At 39.6% G+C, this 14,438-nt stretch overlaps 1 protein-coding gene across 9 annotated transcripts in view; it reads left to right on the top strand.

Moving 5' to 3' along the window:
• Window positions 1-14,438, top strand: part of tenm2 (teneurin transmembrane protein 2) — a 311,048-nt gene that overhangs the window by 119,369 nt on the left and 177,241 nt on the right. For 5 of the 9 annotated variants that reach the window (XM_036127097.1, XM_036127098.1, XM_036127104.1 and 2 more), the window contains one exon: window positions 7,234-7,284. The exons of the other annotated variants lie outside the window; for them this stretch is intronic. In XM_036127097.1, coding sequence (XP_035982990.1) covers window positions 7,234-7,284 — 51 coding nt within the window. The remainder of the gene's footprint in view (window positions 1-7,233; window positions 7,285-14,438) is intronic. 9 annotated transcript variants of the gene reach the window in all.

The following is a 14,438-nucleotide window of genomic DNA, read 5'->3' on the forward strand; positions in this document are numbered from 1 at the left end:
ATTTTCTCTTGGCACCTCATTCTCTGGATCTCTAAAAAACACAAGGCAGCTCCCTCTGACCTTCTTTGTACTTCTCCATCAACATCTTCAAACCAAATACTGCATCTGTTGTAGTTTTTCTTGGCATGAAACCATGCTGCTGCTCACAGATGCTCACCTTTGGCCTGAGTCTTGCTTCGACTACTCGTTCCCATAACTTCATTGTCTGACTCATCAGCTTTATTTCTCTGAAGTTGCTACAACTCTGCACATCGCCCCTTGTTCCTGAAAATTGGTACCCGCACACTTCCCTATTCCTCATAAATTGTTTGGCTCTCTTAAATCTCATTGAAGAGCCTAGCCAAATACTCTCCAGCTCTCTCCTAGACACGGCCACCAGTTTAAGGTATATCATCAAAACCAATTGCCTTTCCACTCTTCATCCTTTTATATGCCTTCCTTACGACAACCTCACTAATCTCTGCTGCTTCCTGATCCACAATGGTCACTTCTTCTGATCTTTGGTCTCTCTTAACTTTTTCCATCATTCATCATCTCTTTAAAGTACTCCTTCCATCTATCTACCACACTTGTGTCAGCTGTAAGCACATTTCAGCCTTGATCCATAATCATCCTAACCTGCTGAACATCCTTCCCATATGTCTCTCTGCTTCACACAAGTCCCCATGTGCCCTTTGTCTGGCCTCAGCTACCTCTACCTTCACGTTACACTGCATTGTCCTGTACTGCTGGTGACTCTCTTTAGTCCTCACAATGTTCCACTCCTTCTTAGCTGATTCCTTTCTCTGAACACACTCCTTTACTTCTTCGTTTCACCACAAAGTCACCTCATCGACTTTCCTTCCAGAAGACCTACCTGTCTACCTGTCTACCTGTCTCCCTTATGGTGTTAGCTGTAGTTTTCCAGTCATCTGGAAGTACCTCCTGGTCACCCAGAGTGTCTGGCAACACTCTCACCAACCACTACCCCGGAGTCGCTGAGTTCCTTCAGGTTACATCATCTACGCAATATGTGATCCACCTGTGTGCTCCTACGTCTGCTCTTGTAAGTCACCCTGCGTTCCTGCTTCTTCTGGAAGAAAGTATTCACTACAACCATTTACATCCTCATTGCAAAGTCTACCACCATCTGATCATCTACACGCATCTTCTGGAAACCAAACATGCCCATCGCTTTCTCATCACCATCACCCTGGTTCCCTGTCCCAATGTGTCCTTTGAAATCAATCCCCACTCTGTCATCTCTGGGAATGTGTTGTCCTCACTGCAGTGTAGCAACTGCCGCTATACAACTAGCTAAACTCTTCCTTATAAATGAAGACGGGAGTCGTAGCAAGCTCTGGTCTCTCTTTACTGTGGCTCTTTTCTTCGTTATACAAAGTAGGAGTGAAAACTGTAACAACACAAATACAAAAATGACCGTTTAACTACGTAACAGGTGCTTTCCATATGGAAATGGAAATGGAAAAAGTTTTAAGCTACAAATAAATCAACGGCATTTTCATGTAAATACTACTGTTTAACGTCAACTTCTAAATGTAAATAAGAAATTATCAACTTACGACGTTGCCTCTGTGACGTTTACAGCGATAAATCAGGTAGTTGTGAGAAGCTAACTTCCATCTGCCTCTAACTGCCGTGGTAACTGAAAATAAACCTGAGATTCGTAATGTTAGAGTAAAAATGGCACTACACAATAACAGCTCATTCAAAACAAAGGTCCTTTCAGATTCATGCCTGAAAGGCAAAACAGGGGATATTCTAAATAATTTAACCCTGGAATATGTCCTTCTCCTCTAACGCATGTCATACCTTTAGAGCACAACTCTTAACGGCATTGAACATCACACCTTCAATTTCTAGCTTCAGACTCATCATCACCTTATCTGACACGCTTTTCACCTCAAGAACATTCCTGACAAACTCCTCCTTCAAGATAACACACAATTTATCTTCCCATCCACTCCATTGTAGGACAGCTTGAACCCTGCTTTGAAACGTCTAGCCTTGCTACCTTTCCACCTGGTTTCCTAAACACATTATGTCCCCCATCCTTCTCTGCATCATGTCAGCCAAATCTCCAGCTTTTCCTTCCAATATTCCAAGTCCCTACTCTCAGTCGCAGACTCTTCCCTTTCCTCTGCTCTCTCTTCTCCCTCTCTTCACACATCTTCTCCCTCTTCTTTGCTAACCAACAGTAGCCTAATTCTCACTGGTTCCCTGTCAGTCACCAATGGTGGTCGTTGTTAACTCAGACCTCGATTGATCTGGTATAGAGATCCCCTTCCTGAAGCAACCTTCTGCATTTATCCAAGCTTAGAAAAGGCTCAAATAGGACATAGTGCCCCTTTGAGGCTGATTTAAAAGACTGAAAGATAACTGTTACTAAATGTAAATAGTTTGAAAGATAATTATTACATTTCCATGTGACAATTTAGGATAAACAGTACAGGTTTGGACACCTGCAATGATGCAAGGTCATAGGTGTACTTAGATGTCAGGGATTTGATGAGAATGTGTTTATTTAGCCATTAGAGACTTTGGGAATTAAGGAGAAAGATTTGAGACTTGACTTGGACTTGTGAGTATCTCTGCAAATTAGGACATTTAATCAAAGTTGCTTTAAGTAACCTTTTGAATACTTGCTCTTGTCACAAACCAATTGGTAGATGCCAAACTGGTAGTAGAACATGGTGATTAAGAAATTTACCATTACAGATGGGCTCCTTTTGGTATTCAAAACAGTCACATAATAAATGTCAAATCAAAACTGCAAACATACAGTCTGGAGAATGAATTAAAATGTCCAGCACCCATTCGATGGACACAGGAAATCCACAGCACAATGACCTGAGAAGGGGAGTAACATAAACTTGTTCCAATGCCCAAGTAAAAGATAGAGTCCTAAGAGAGCCATGAATTATTGAATGCATGGAAATTCAATAAACTTCAGCAATGCTATAAAGGAAACTGGTCCAAAATTCTTCCAACTGGATGAAACCGTTGTTTATTATAAAAATGATTCTGACTACTAGTGACTTAGTTATGCACACACTTTGCACTCGGTTCTACTTCTGGTCTAAGTTATTATTGAAGTAACAATGACACAATGTAATGTGTTTGCTGACTGGGAGTGAAATTCACATGTTGCCCTTTAGTTGAAGTTGTTTTCACCTCATTTCAAGACCTGATGTGTTTTCTTATTATGCAAGAAACCTTCTACTTAAAAGTCATTGCTTTTTATACTGCACACTTTATATTCTAGATGTCTCTACACGCTTCTTTTGTACAATTATACTGCTGCAATGCCCATGTTTAATTTAAGCACATTCTGTAACAGTCAGTCAGAGTGATCAGAAACACTGAGATGAAAATTACTTTTTCCAGTTCTTTCGTTCTTTTAAAAATGCAAATTAGAACATAGCAAACATGTGCAAATTCCCATATTCATATTCAAGGTCCATTCATTACACTTTCCCTTTTCTTTTCCAAGCACAATATTTTCAACCTCAGTCATAGCTCTGTAATGAGCTGCTTTTCATCAATAATTTAAAAACTACATTTCATAAATATTTGATCGGGGAACATTTGTTATTTTTATTGAATAACCACCCAGTCCAAATGGTCACAGATATTATCATGCATAACGACTTTCAAAGGATGCAAGAAAGTAGAAATGAAATTAATTGTACTATTTCTTTGTTTTAACATTAACATTCAGATACGTACAGACAGTCTACCCAACCTCACTGGGAAATATATGTATTAGTACCTTACATCAGTCTCCAAACTGAAACTTTTTGATTATATTTCCATTTCTTCCTGTTAGTTTTTTCTTTTCATTTACTGCTCAATTCCAATTATGGAGAAGTATGTTAAGGCCATTAAATGAGTTTTGTAAAGGCAGCTAAGAGATTTCAAAGTTTCCTTACATCCAGCTTTATTGTTGAATATTGAACGAGATCTTTTACAGCCCCTTCCAGACACTATTAAAATAAAGAGACTCAAACGTTAACTTGGCACAGGCAAGCATGCAATATCCTTACAACGCGAGCTCGCTCAGGCTTACAAATACGTCCACAGAGAGCGACATTGGGTGATTTCATTTTGGCATGGAGGAAGAAGAGATTTACTGTCACAACTGTGTGCTGCCTCGTAAAACGCCCGTCTGGAAACACAGGCAGGAATATGGGAGGACTTGTAAATTTCCCACAGCGGTGCCTGATTGGCCGCTTCCAGCCCGTGCTGACCAGGAAGGGGAATGATTAGTACATGCATGGATAAAGTGAGATCAAGCTTTAATGCTGATTTTAAACCTAAGGCCAAGGCCACAATCAATATAATCCTCTAAACATGTGAGTTAAGGAGGCTTCCGTATGCCTCAGCATTTTCCCTCTAATTAAACATCCGCCTGGTAAAAGAAAGCGAAAGAATTCGACTCAACTTCAGAGTTGTGCTCTGCACAGACTCACTGGATCGTCGGGACCCAGCCTAATTACACATGCGTGCTGATTAGGTGCTTTCAGACCATCTCCCTCTCGTATTGCCTTCACTTGGCTCAATCTCTCCATCTGGTCGACCACATAATAAATCACACGGTAGTATGTGACGTTATGTGGCAGGATGCATTAATCTCATAATTAGAGAGTGAAAAGGTGGCGCTAAATTTAGTGTGGCCTTTCCGACTTTTCCCTGCCCCCATCTGGGCATGCTCAATTGAGTAGTTTCCCCGCCCTCACACGACGCCCGCTTCACAATCCAATTTTCCCCGGTGCTTTTCCTTCAAGACATTTACGGTGCTGAAGTTAATGTCAAAAGACAGGAAAAAAAAAATAGAGAACTTTCTTAATTTCCAAACAGCTGCAGAGAGATTTTTCTTCTGCTGTCAGATTTCTTCTTTTTTTTTTTTTTTTTTTTTAAAGCTGGCACTGTAATTATGCTTTATAAAAGCAGAGTTCAGCAAAGCGATTCCTCTGATTAACTAATCAAATCTGCTGCCACAGGTGGCAAAGTCCCTGTACCCTCGCTGTCCTAGTTCTTCTTCTTTAACGAACCACAAAAGAAGCAACTATAGATGAAAACGCATTCAATTTGGCTGACAAGTTGCTGCTTCTTTTTGTTCCCCCTGAAAAATGAGCCTCTGAATTGATTATTGTATAATCAAGGAGGTTAAGACACTACCTAATTATTACTTTAAGATTTTGAATGCAACATCCTATTGTACCTTGGGATACATGTTGCAATCACTCTGTCAATGCGGCGCAAATGAACACGTCATATTTGACCTTCCACCTATAAGAACTGGTTTTCTCCAGCTCTTTTTCAAAATGCCCTTTCTGGACAACAGGTCTAGTCCAAATAACGCAGGAGACGTTCTCCAAATGTGAGTGTATGATCTTGGTATGCTCCAAAAAAAAAAAAAGTTTCAAGGCCTGCGAATACATATAAAAGTTTTTTTTGTTGTTTTGAAATGCTCTTATTTTCTTATCAGGAATTCGTGAACATAATTCATGATGAATTCTGAATAATTCTCAATAGAAACATGCCGAAATCTCCTCTCTTTTTTCTGTTTGATAAAGATCAGTCTCCGGGAAGTTCGACATTTCAGTCTTCATGATTTATTTGTGATGGATCAAGAGAGTGACTGGTTTATGAATATTGATAATTTTCCCCATAGCTTAAACAATGCTTTAAATGCGTAAAAAAAAAAACGTTAACACTTCTTGCAGCTTTTCCCAGTTAGATCCCTACTGTAGCACCTCACAGCAGCAGTAACTAAGGTCAGGCTGCTCCTGTCCATCAAGCACAAGCAACACTTATGGAGCTGAGCTGGTGTGGCCTCCCAAGACCACCGCTGTCCCCCCGGGGTGTCCGCGAGCGTGTGTGTGTGTGTGAGGCGGAAACCGAAAGTGAGACCTTGTGCGCGCATGTGTGCGTTGGAAAGGGGTTGGGGGCATTAGCCTCTGATTGAGTTTTCAGAGAGCAACGTGGGGTGCAAAAGGCTCCACAATGGTCTAACAGAATTAGTAGCTTGTGATGAATGGTGTGTGAGAGCAGCACTGACAGCTCGCTTTCACAAATACACACCACCGCGAGGGCGTGCATGAATGTGTGTATGTGTAGTCGAACACCTTCAACTCTTCGCCCACTGGTTCAAGGACTTTTCGTCCACCAAGAGCTGCTGGAATGAGGAAAGAAAAGTGACAAACACACACACACACACACACACGCACGCAGTGGGAATCTCTACATGTGCGTGTCTTTGATTGAAGTCAAGAGTTTGAAACATGACTAGCGCGCCGGATCAATAAGGACCGGCCTATTCGGCGCGCTAAAAACGCCGCGCTCGCACAGGCTCCCGCATTTACACAAACAAAGAGATGGCCGAGAAACAGCGTTGTCCCTCTTTAGCATCTCTGACCGTATAAAAAAAAAGCAACAGACAACGCAGCTGATATTGAAGAGAGAGGTCTGGTAATGCACGCTTGGACACAAAACAACAGACACTCGCAGGCGGGCAGGCGGGACACGCACACACACGCTAAGTCTCAGATGCGTGAGAGCAGCGTTTAACAAAAGCCTTGGGATATTGATCACTGGAGATGGATGCTAACTCACATTAAAGGATGGCAGCCTGGGGTGATGGAGAGCAGAAAAGAAGGAAAAGAAAACCTAAATGATTAACAAATGGAAAGGGAAAGATTATTGACGGAGACACAGACAACATGTGTAATTGGCGGTGTAGGAAGGCAGTGAAAGTCCGGAGTTATTGTCAGGAAAATCAGGGGCCAGAATGGTGGTGGTGGTGGGGGGGATTCAGTAGCGTTTGACTTGTAACCTGTTGACACCTGTGCATCCGCTTTAATGGAAAATCTAGAGAGCTCTAATGGCTTCTCGTGCCATCCTCAGACCTGCCAGAGGAGGTGAGGAAGAAAGAGCTCTGAGAGAAAATTGCAAATTCACCAGTCAGAGTGATCAAAATTTCCCCCGCCGTGAAGGCGGAGAACATCATTAGGAGAGAAAATGTAGGCAATGGGAGGGTAGGACTTCATTTGATTTCTTTAAACCTACATGTATAAATTTTTTTTTTCCTTGATTTTTCATTGAGTTCACTTTTGCTTTGGTTCTCTAAGCCAAGCTTCCTTTGTTAATTTGTCACAATCATTTGTTTTTTCTGTTCTTTTTCTTATTTTCTTTCTTTTTCCTTTTTTTCTACCATCTTTTCTCCCTCAGTTTACATTGATGATGAAGAGAACGAGGATCCTTTCGGAGACTATGTGATCAGTAAGTTGCATCTGACTGTAGATTCCCTTTGATTCCTCAAACCTGACTAGATCTGTCTGCTATCTGTATGGGATTGCACTTTGTGTTTTGTGTCCCTTTCTTGTATTTGTCTGTGAGTTATTCCCTGTCTTCTCTCTGTGTCGCTATCAGTAAAGCAAGCTGTTGCAAACATTGTAAAAGTTAGAACCTTGGTGGCAGCTAGCTGCTTTTAAAACTTACAGCCCATTAATCGGACATGTTGATATAATGACTGGCAGGACATTTTATCTTGAAAATCTGATATGGTCAGACCTACAGTTTCCGTAAACACTTCACATTCAGTCACAATGTGCAGGAACGTGATTAAGTTTTGGCTTTAAAGGACACTTTTGAGTTAATTCATTTCAACCTGGAATAATCAAAGATCAAACAACTTCAGTCATATTCACAAAGAAAAAAATCACATTTAAATTGTTTAGTAATTAAATTTTCTCTCATGTAATCGATAAAACTGTACTTATGAGCATCGTAACTTCCCCTTCAGAGATGTCCGTCATAATCACACATTTCCTATTGCCATCGACAAGCTTCTGGGTGGAAATTTGACAACTCTCCATGACCAATTTGGTAATGTTTGTGAAACTGTGTGGCTTACTGGGATAAACCTACCACTGAAGCATGGTCCACTAGGATTTTTTGATTCCAGAAGTCAGATTTGCCCTTTAGAAAAGCAGTATTGTTCTGGGTTTGGCATAACACCCACTTAGTCCCAATTCTATCCAGTATTTCAATTGATTGACCCAAACTGCCAACCTTAGAAAAAATAAAGATTGGTTAGAATCTTCAGAGGGGAAAAACAGCTGCATTACGAGTGTCCATGTCCTCAGTGAGGCCCTGGCTGCAAGATGGACAAGTGTGGTTGTTTGCTATTAGCAGTGGTGGGAAGTAACGAAGTACAAGTACTTCGTTACTGTACTTAAGTACAATTTCCGTGTATCTGTACTTTACTTAAGTAGATTTAATAATAGATACTTTCTACTTTTACTCCACTACATTTAACAGTAAGTATCTGTACTTTCTACTTCACTACATTTCTATACAGCGTTTCGTTACTCGTTACATTCAAGACGCATTTCGGTTTTTTGATTTGTTTGTTAGTTTGAAAGTATCCAATGGCGAGAGCAGAATCAGTCCGCTGAACCAATCTAAAGCGGGAAATAACCATTAGGCCCTCCCTCAAGAAGAGCAGCACAGTACGCGGGACCTGCAGAATCATTAACTCCCAGAATGGAGTCCCCGAAAGCATGAAATTCTATCTTTCAAAAATTCACCATCAAATTTGAAAAAACATATTGAGGTAAGTTAAGTTGCTAAACGCTATCGATGTTAAATTAATTTGTGTTAGTGAAGTTTTATGTAATCTTAGCAAGCTTTTTGTTGAACTCGACTGCAGTAAATAAATACGATTACTGTATATTGATAATTTCTCTCATTTTGCCTAATTACATAACCCTGCAGGTCATCCCTGGAATTCTGATGCATAGAATAAAATATCTAAATCTAAACTGTCACAGGGGGTAAACACAATAAAAACATGCTTTATCTGCAGCATTGCTCATTAAAATGGTACATTACTGATTTATTAAAACTAAATACGATAGGTACACTTAATGACATTATATAAGCCGTTAGGTATTATGGTTGGCAAGTACTTTTACTTTTAATACATAAGTAGTTTTAAAAGCTTGTACTTTCTTACTTTTACTTAATTAAAATAATAATGTGGTACTTTGACTTTTACTTGAGTAAATTTTTGTCTGTGTATTTGTACTTTTACTTAAGTACATTGTATGAGTACTTTCTCCACCACTGGCTATTAGAGGTACTGCTGAGGTGCACAAAGTAAGAGGAATAATAAAGAACCTGTCTCCTTAACACATCAACTAGATGGTTAAAATAGGACAGTGATGTTGAACATAGGGTAAAATTGGTTTTGGATTGGGTAAAACAGGCAAACATCTGGAAGGGCCCTTACCTAAACGTATTGAAAATGCGTGGGCTCTGTGTAAAGGTCGAGTTTGTGTCAATAAATTAACCAATTGAAAAGAACTCTACCAAATGGTCAATAGCAGTGGTCAAATATCCAGCCAGAAAGATACCAAAGGCTCATTGTTGATTTTAGCCTTTGTGGAAAAGATAAAATCCACAATACATTTTTGTGCGCCCGGTTCTTGTTTTTTTTAAACTGTTCAATCATCATTCTACCCTGAAAAAAAAACAACGGTTCACATATGTCATTAAAAACCCCAAATTTCTATAACATCCATACTAATGATGAGCATGAAAACTATTCCGTTGAGCTGTGGAGGCAGCTTCCCATTGGCTGCTTCTCTTAAAAATGCTATTTCATTTTGTTGAAATAACAATTACTGTATGTGCACAGCGGCGCTTTTTGTCTTTTTAACAGGTATGTCTGAAATGTCAGAAACATTAACAGAAAGGTGACCTTTGTACTAATGACTTAATAGTGTATCCCTGACAGATTCATTGAGCCATTATCTCATGTGTGATTGCACACGACGCAATTGTTGGGGTATATACACGCAAGTGATCTGATGTCAACATTTTCTCCGGCGGCTGTTGTCTTGGTATCTGCTCTCTGGCAGCCACGGGAACAGTAAAATAATAGCTTTCTGTGCATTAGTCAGTGTGCTGCATTTGATTCGAGGCAGAAAAGGCATGTTGATATGGCTCAGCTACATTTACGAGCTCCTTTCATTATGATCTCCTGCTCATTAGTACACGTCCAACTGGTTAATCTCTTTGCACTTGATCAGAGAAAATTTCCCAGTGGGTTCATCTGTGGTTATTCCCCCCCCCCCCCCCCCTTCCTCTGCCATCAGAAAGTCGGCCGTATCTGCTCGAAATTATTTGTCTCTGTAAGCGGGAATTTGTGTTAATGCTTGTGTTATTGGGATGTGGCGTTTTCATCAGTTTTCATTAGTAGGACATTGTACAAGTAAGTGGGAGTAGAGTAGAAATAGCATGGGATTTAAAGAGAGGGAAAAAAAACAGCCGAGTATAGCTTCAAGGGAGGCAGAATGCTGGATGTTGATGTATTCGTGCATTAAAAAGGGTGAAATTGTGTTCATTTATTTATTTACTTTTTAACCTAATTCTTTAGGTCATTACCTTCAAGTGAATGGAAGGAATTTGTGCATTAATATAGATGGTAGCAAAGAGATAAGGCAAATTGGAGCAGAGTTAACCCTCGCAGAGTAATCTAAAGCTTTATTTACCTGAAGCACTTTAACCAGTAAAAATTGTGAGTTTATGTAATCATGCAGATACCAAGATAGAGATACACGGTAAATTGACTCAAATATGCTCACATATAGGAGAGGAAAATAAAGTAAAGGAGATAAAGAAAGTGAAGCTCAGGGAGTGTTTTCATTGATTCTAACCTTTATATCTACAAGTAAATAAAAAATGAACATTGTTACGGTGACTGGGAATGCATGTGCTGTAACGGTAAAATTGCTTGATGTTGTACCATCCATCCATCCATTTTCTACCACGTCTATCCCTTGTGGGGTCGCGAGGGGTGCTGGTGCCTATCTCCAGCTGTCAATGGGCGACAGGCGGGGTACACCCTGGACAGGTCGCCAGTCTATCGCAGGGCAACACAGAGACAAACAGGACAAACAACTATTCACACACACACACTCACACCTCAGGAGAATTTACAGAGGCCAATTAACCTAACAGTCATGTTTTTAGACTGTGGGAGGAAGCCGGAGTTGATTTTGTAGCTATGGATTTAAATATCTATAAAAAGAAACTTTCTTCTGTTGATACCTGATATTATTATCCCTTTCATTATAACTTTTCATCTGTAGAAGCAGGAAAATACACTCTGTTCTCTGTGAGCAAGCACCATAAGCATATATATATATATATATATATATATATATATATATATATATATATATATATATATATAGATAGATAGATAGATAGATAGATAGATAGATAGATAGATAGATAGATAGATAGATAGATATCAGAGACAGACAACAATATGTCAATATGAATCTACTTAAATCTTCCCTGCCATGAACTAAGGGCTGATCAGAATAAAAATTGATCATGTAAACAAGCCAATCAGAATTTGATGATCAGATTAATTTAAATCAAAATGAAAAAGGATTCGGAGTGAGAGGGGTGGTTGATGCCTATTGATAATCTGATCAACGCGCATAAAACGCTTTCCTTGTTTCTAAGTTATTCCGAATGTGGCAAAACTGACCCGAGTGGCATGTGCGTCCGACATAAACGTGACATATTTCCGCATTGTTGATTGGCAGAAATACGGCAGGAAGCAAAACTGTTGTGGCTCCAGATATAACCTTTCTGTTCGAAAAAAATAAAAGAGCCCAAAATTGTTGCTTACTCAGTAACGTTTCAGTTGTAATGAGAACATCGTACAAGTCCAGCCTGGGGGCTCAGAAGACAAACAAACCCGTACAATACTGTTAACTATTTTTTGTTGTTCAGCAAAGACGGAGGTACTTCTTCTATGTTTTATTTTAGGGGAATTTGATAACTGCGCATGTCAGAGTGGTTCTGTTCTGAATAAAGCCAGGTGAATATACACATACATTATAATGGGATTAATTCATTGTGTGCCCATGTAAACGGCACACTCATATTATTTAATCTGAATACATTTCAATCCGACCATGAAAATTTGTGCATGTAAACATAGCTAGTGGCTGCACAAATCAAAAATAAATTTCTCTCATCCCGCCAGTGCATTTATTCCAGCAGTACTTCAAAAACAAATCTAAACTAGACAGAAACTGAGCTTTAAAAATACCTTGAATTAGCAAGTGAAGTTTTTCCGCTATCCCTGCTCAATGCACAAGACCCACCTGTTGAAGAAATGCTGGTTGAAGCCCATTTACAATTTGGTTAAAGATGTATTACAATGTTGAGAGGATCCTAGTTTTGAGCACTTTGAATCATCTTGTTACTGAAAAGTGCTTTTTAAATAAACTCGCCTGCCTGCCAAGTTTTAATATCATAAATGTCGGCTTAACCATGTACAGTAGTTGTTGTTTTTTTTTTTTTTTTTAGGGGGGTGGGGGGAATTTACCAATTTTTGAGATTAGATATTAAAGTTTTTCTTTAAATATATGAAAAAAAATCTAGATGGTTCTGAGTTTTTTTCGTGAAAATTTTGTCCTCCACAAAGAAGCGTATCGAAGCTACAATTACCAAAAAACGAGAAAAAAAAAAAAAAAAAAAGCTTTCCTGTTAATTCTGAAATACATTTCACTGCACATCTTCAATCCTCTTTAATGTGCATCTTCACTTGGATTTTAACCTGACATCTGCTGTGAATTTCATGTTAAAAACTCCATTGGAAACGAGGTAAAAAAAAAAAACATACTATTTAACTTTACAAGTTAATGTTCACTTTCCACACTGCTAGACAATGTATTGGTCTGATTGACATATAACAAATGACTTTTTTGATTTATTTTCATTTTTTAACACAAACAAAGCTGACATTTTTTTTGTCCCTGTTCGAGCAACTCCACCTCCTTAGCGACTGTGCCAAGCCCCAGATCTGCCCGCTCAAGTCTGTTGTCAGGGTTCACAGCAACCTTATTTCCCTATTGACTCACAGTGTGGGAGCTCATAAGAACTCAAGCACACCTTTGCAAAAGCCTCCAAACATTCCTCCTTTGCTGCTGTAATGGCGCGGTGCCTCTTATTTACGGAACAGATTGGTGACCTCCAGCACTGTCATTCAGTCTGACATGAGAGACAGATGGCACAACAGCTGAGTGAAACTATTTTTCTGCTGGGTGGGTGAAAAGGTAACACTTATAATTGAGAGCAAGTGTCTGTTGACAAAATTATACTATAGTATCAATTCTAGGCTATGACAGGTATTAGAGCAAATTATACCATGACTAATGTCTCCGATTCATTATTATACAATAACAGTAACATTTGAACATGAATTCATGAATTAGACTTTTTTATCTTGCTTTTCTTGGAAAGAGAAATTCATTGAATAAGTATGTATTAACCGTGTGTAGGTCTTTAGTTCTTAAAGAAATATAATGTATATTTCAAAAGGTCTGTGCTTTTTAATTCTGAAAGCTGGTGTTTCAAAACTAAATTTTTTTTTTTAAAACTGCTCCAGCTTCTTCAAGTTGGACGCTTTTTGCTCGTGAACGGCAATCTTCAAATCTAACGCAGATTGTCAATTGGATTGAGGTCTGGACTTTGACTAGGCCATTCCAACACATTTAAATGTTTCCCCTTAAACCATTGAAGTGTTGCTTTAGTAGTACGCACCGGTCATTGTCCTGCTGGAAGCTGTACCTCTGTCACAGTCTCAAATCTCCAATATGTCATCTTACACAGGTTTTACTCAAGAATATATCTGTATTTAGCACGTTCTTTCGCTTGATTCATACTGGAGCCTCTGCAGCTGAAAAATATCCCCACAGCAAGGTGGTTCCACCATCAGAGTGTCAGGGTTTTGTGGATTGAACCCGAATTCAGCCACACGCAGAGCCACAATTAAAGAGTCTTTATTGCAGGGTTTGAGCAGTGAATGAAAAAAACCAGGAAACTATACCATACTGGAGCAGAAGTGTGAAGATGACCGGAGCTGGACGGCGGAGCTGGTGAGGGAGCAGATGCTTGGCAGACGGAGGACGAGGAACACACGTAGACTGAGGGCATCTGAAGATTGAAGACGGACCAGCAGTGGGGAACAGACTGAGGGAGTTTATATAGGAGAGCTGGCAGGTGTATTGAGTCCAGGATAACTAGAGCAGCAGGTGAAACAGATCAGGCTTGGAGTGGGACTGAGCAGAGTGGAATGATCCGGAACTGTCCATGGTGAAGCAGGAGGAACTGATCCCTGACACAGAGTTGTTCATTTTTTTTTATTGCACTCACCAACACACTTCCTGAAAAGCCTAACCCATGCAAATAGGGATCTGACAAGACTAGCATCTGAATCCAAAAATTCCAACAGCAGTTCCTTTACGAACAATATAATTTGCTGTGTTGTTGCATGAATTATTCACCCGAAGCGAATACTTTGCAGTCATTTTGAACCTTCAATTTACAGAACTGTGCAATCT

The sequence above is a fragment of the Fundulus heteroclitus genome, chromosome 23 (assembly GCF_011125445.2).
Source record: "Fundulus heteroclitus isolate FHET01 chromosome 23, MU-UCD_Fhet_4.1, whole genome shotgun sequence".
Lineage (NCBI taxonomy): Eukaryota > Metazoa > Chordata > Actinopteri > Cyprinodontiformes > Fundulidae > Fundulus > Fundulus heteroclitus.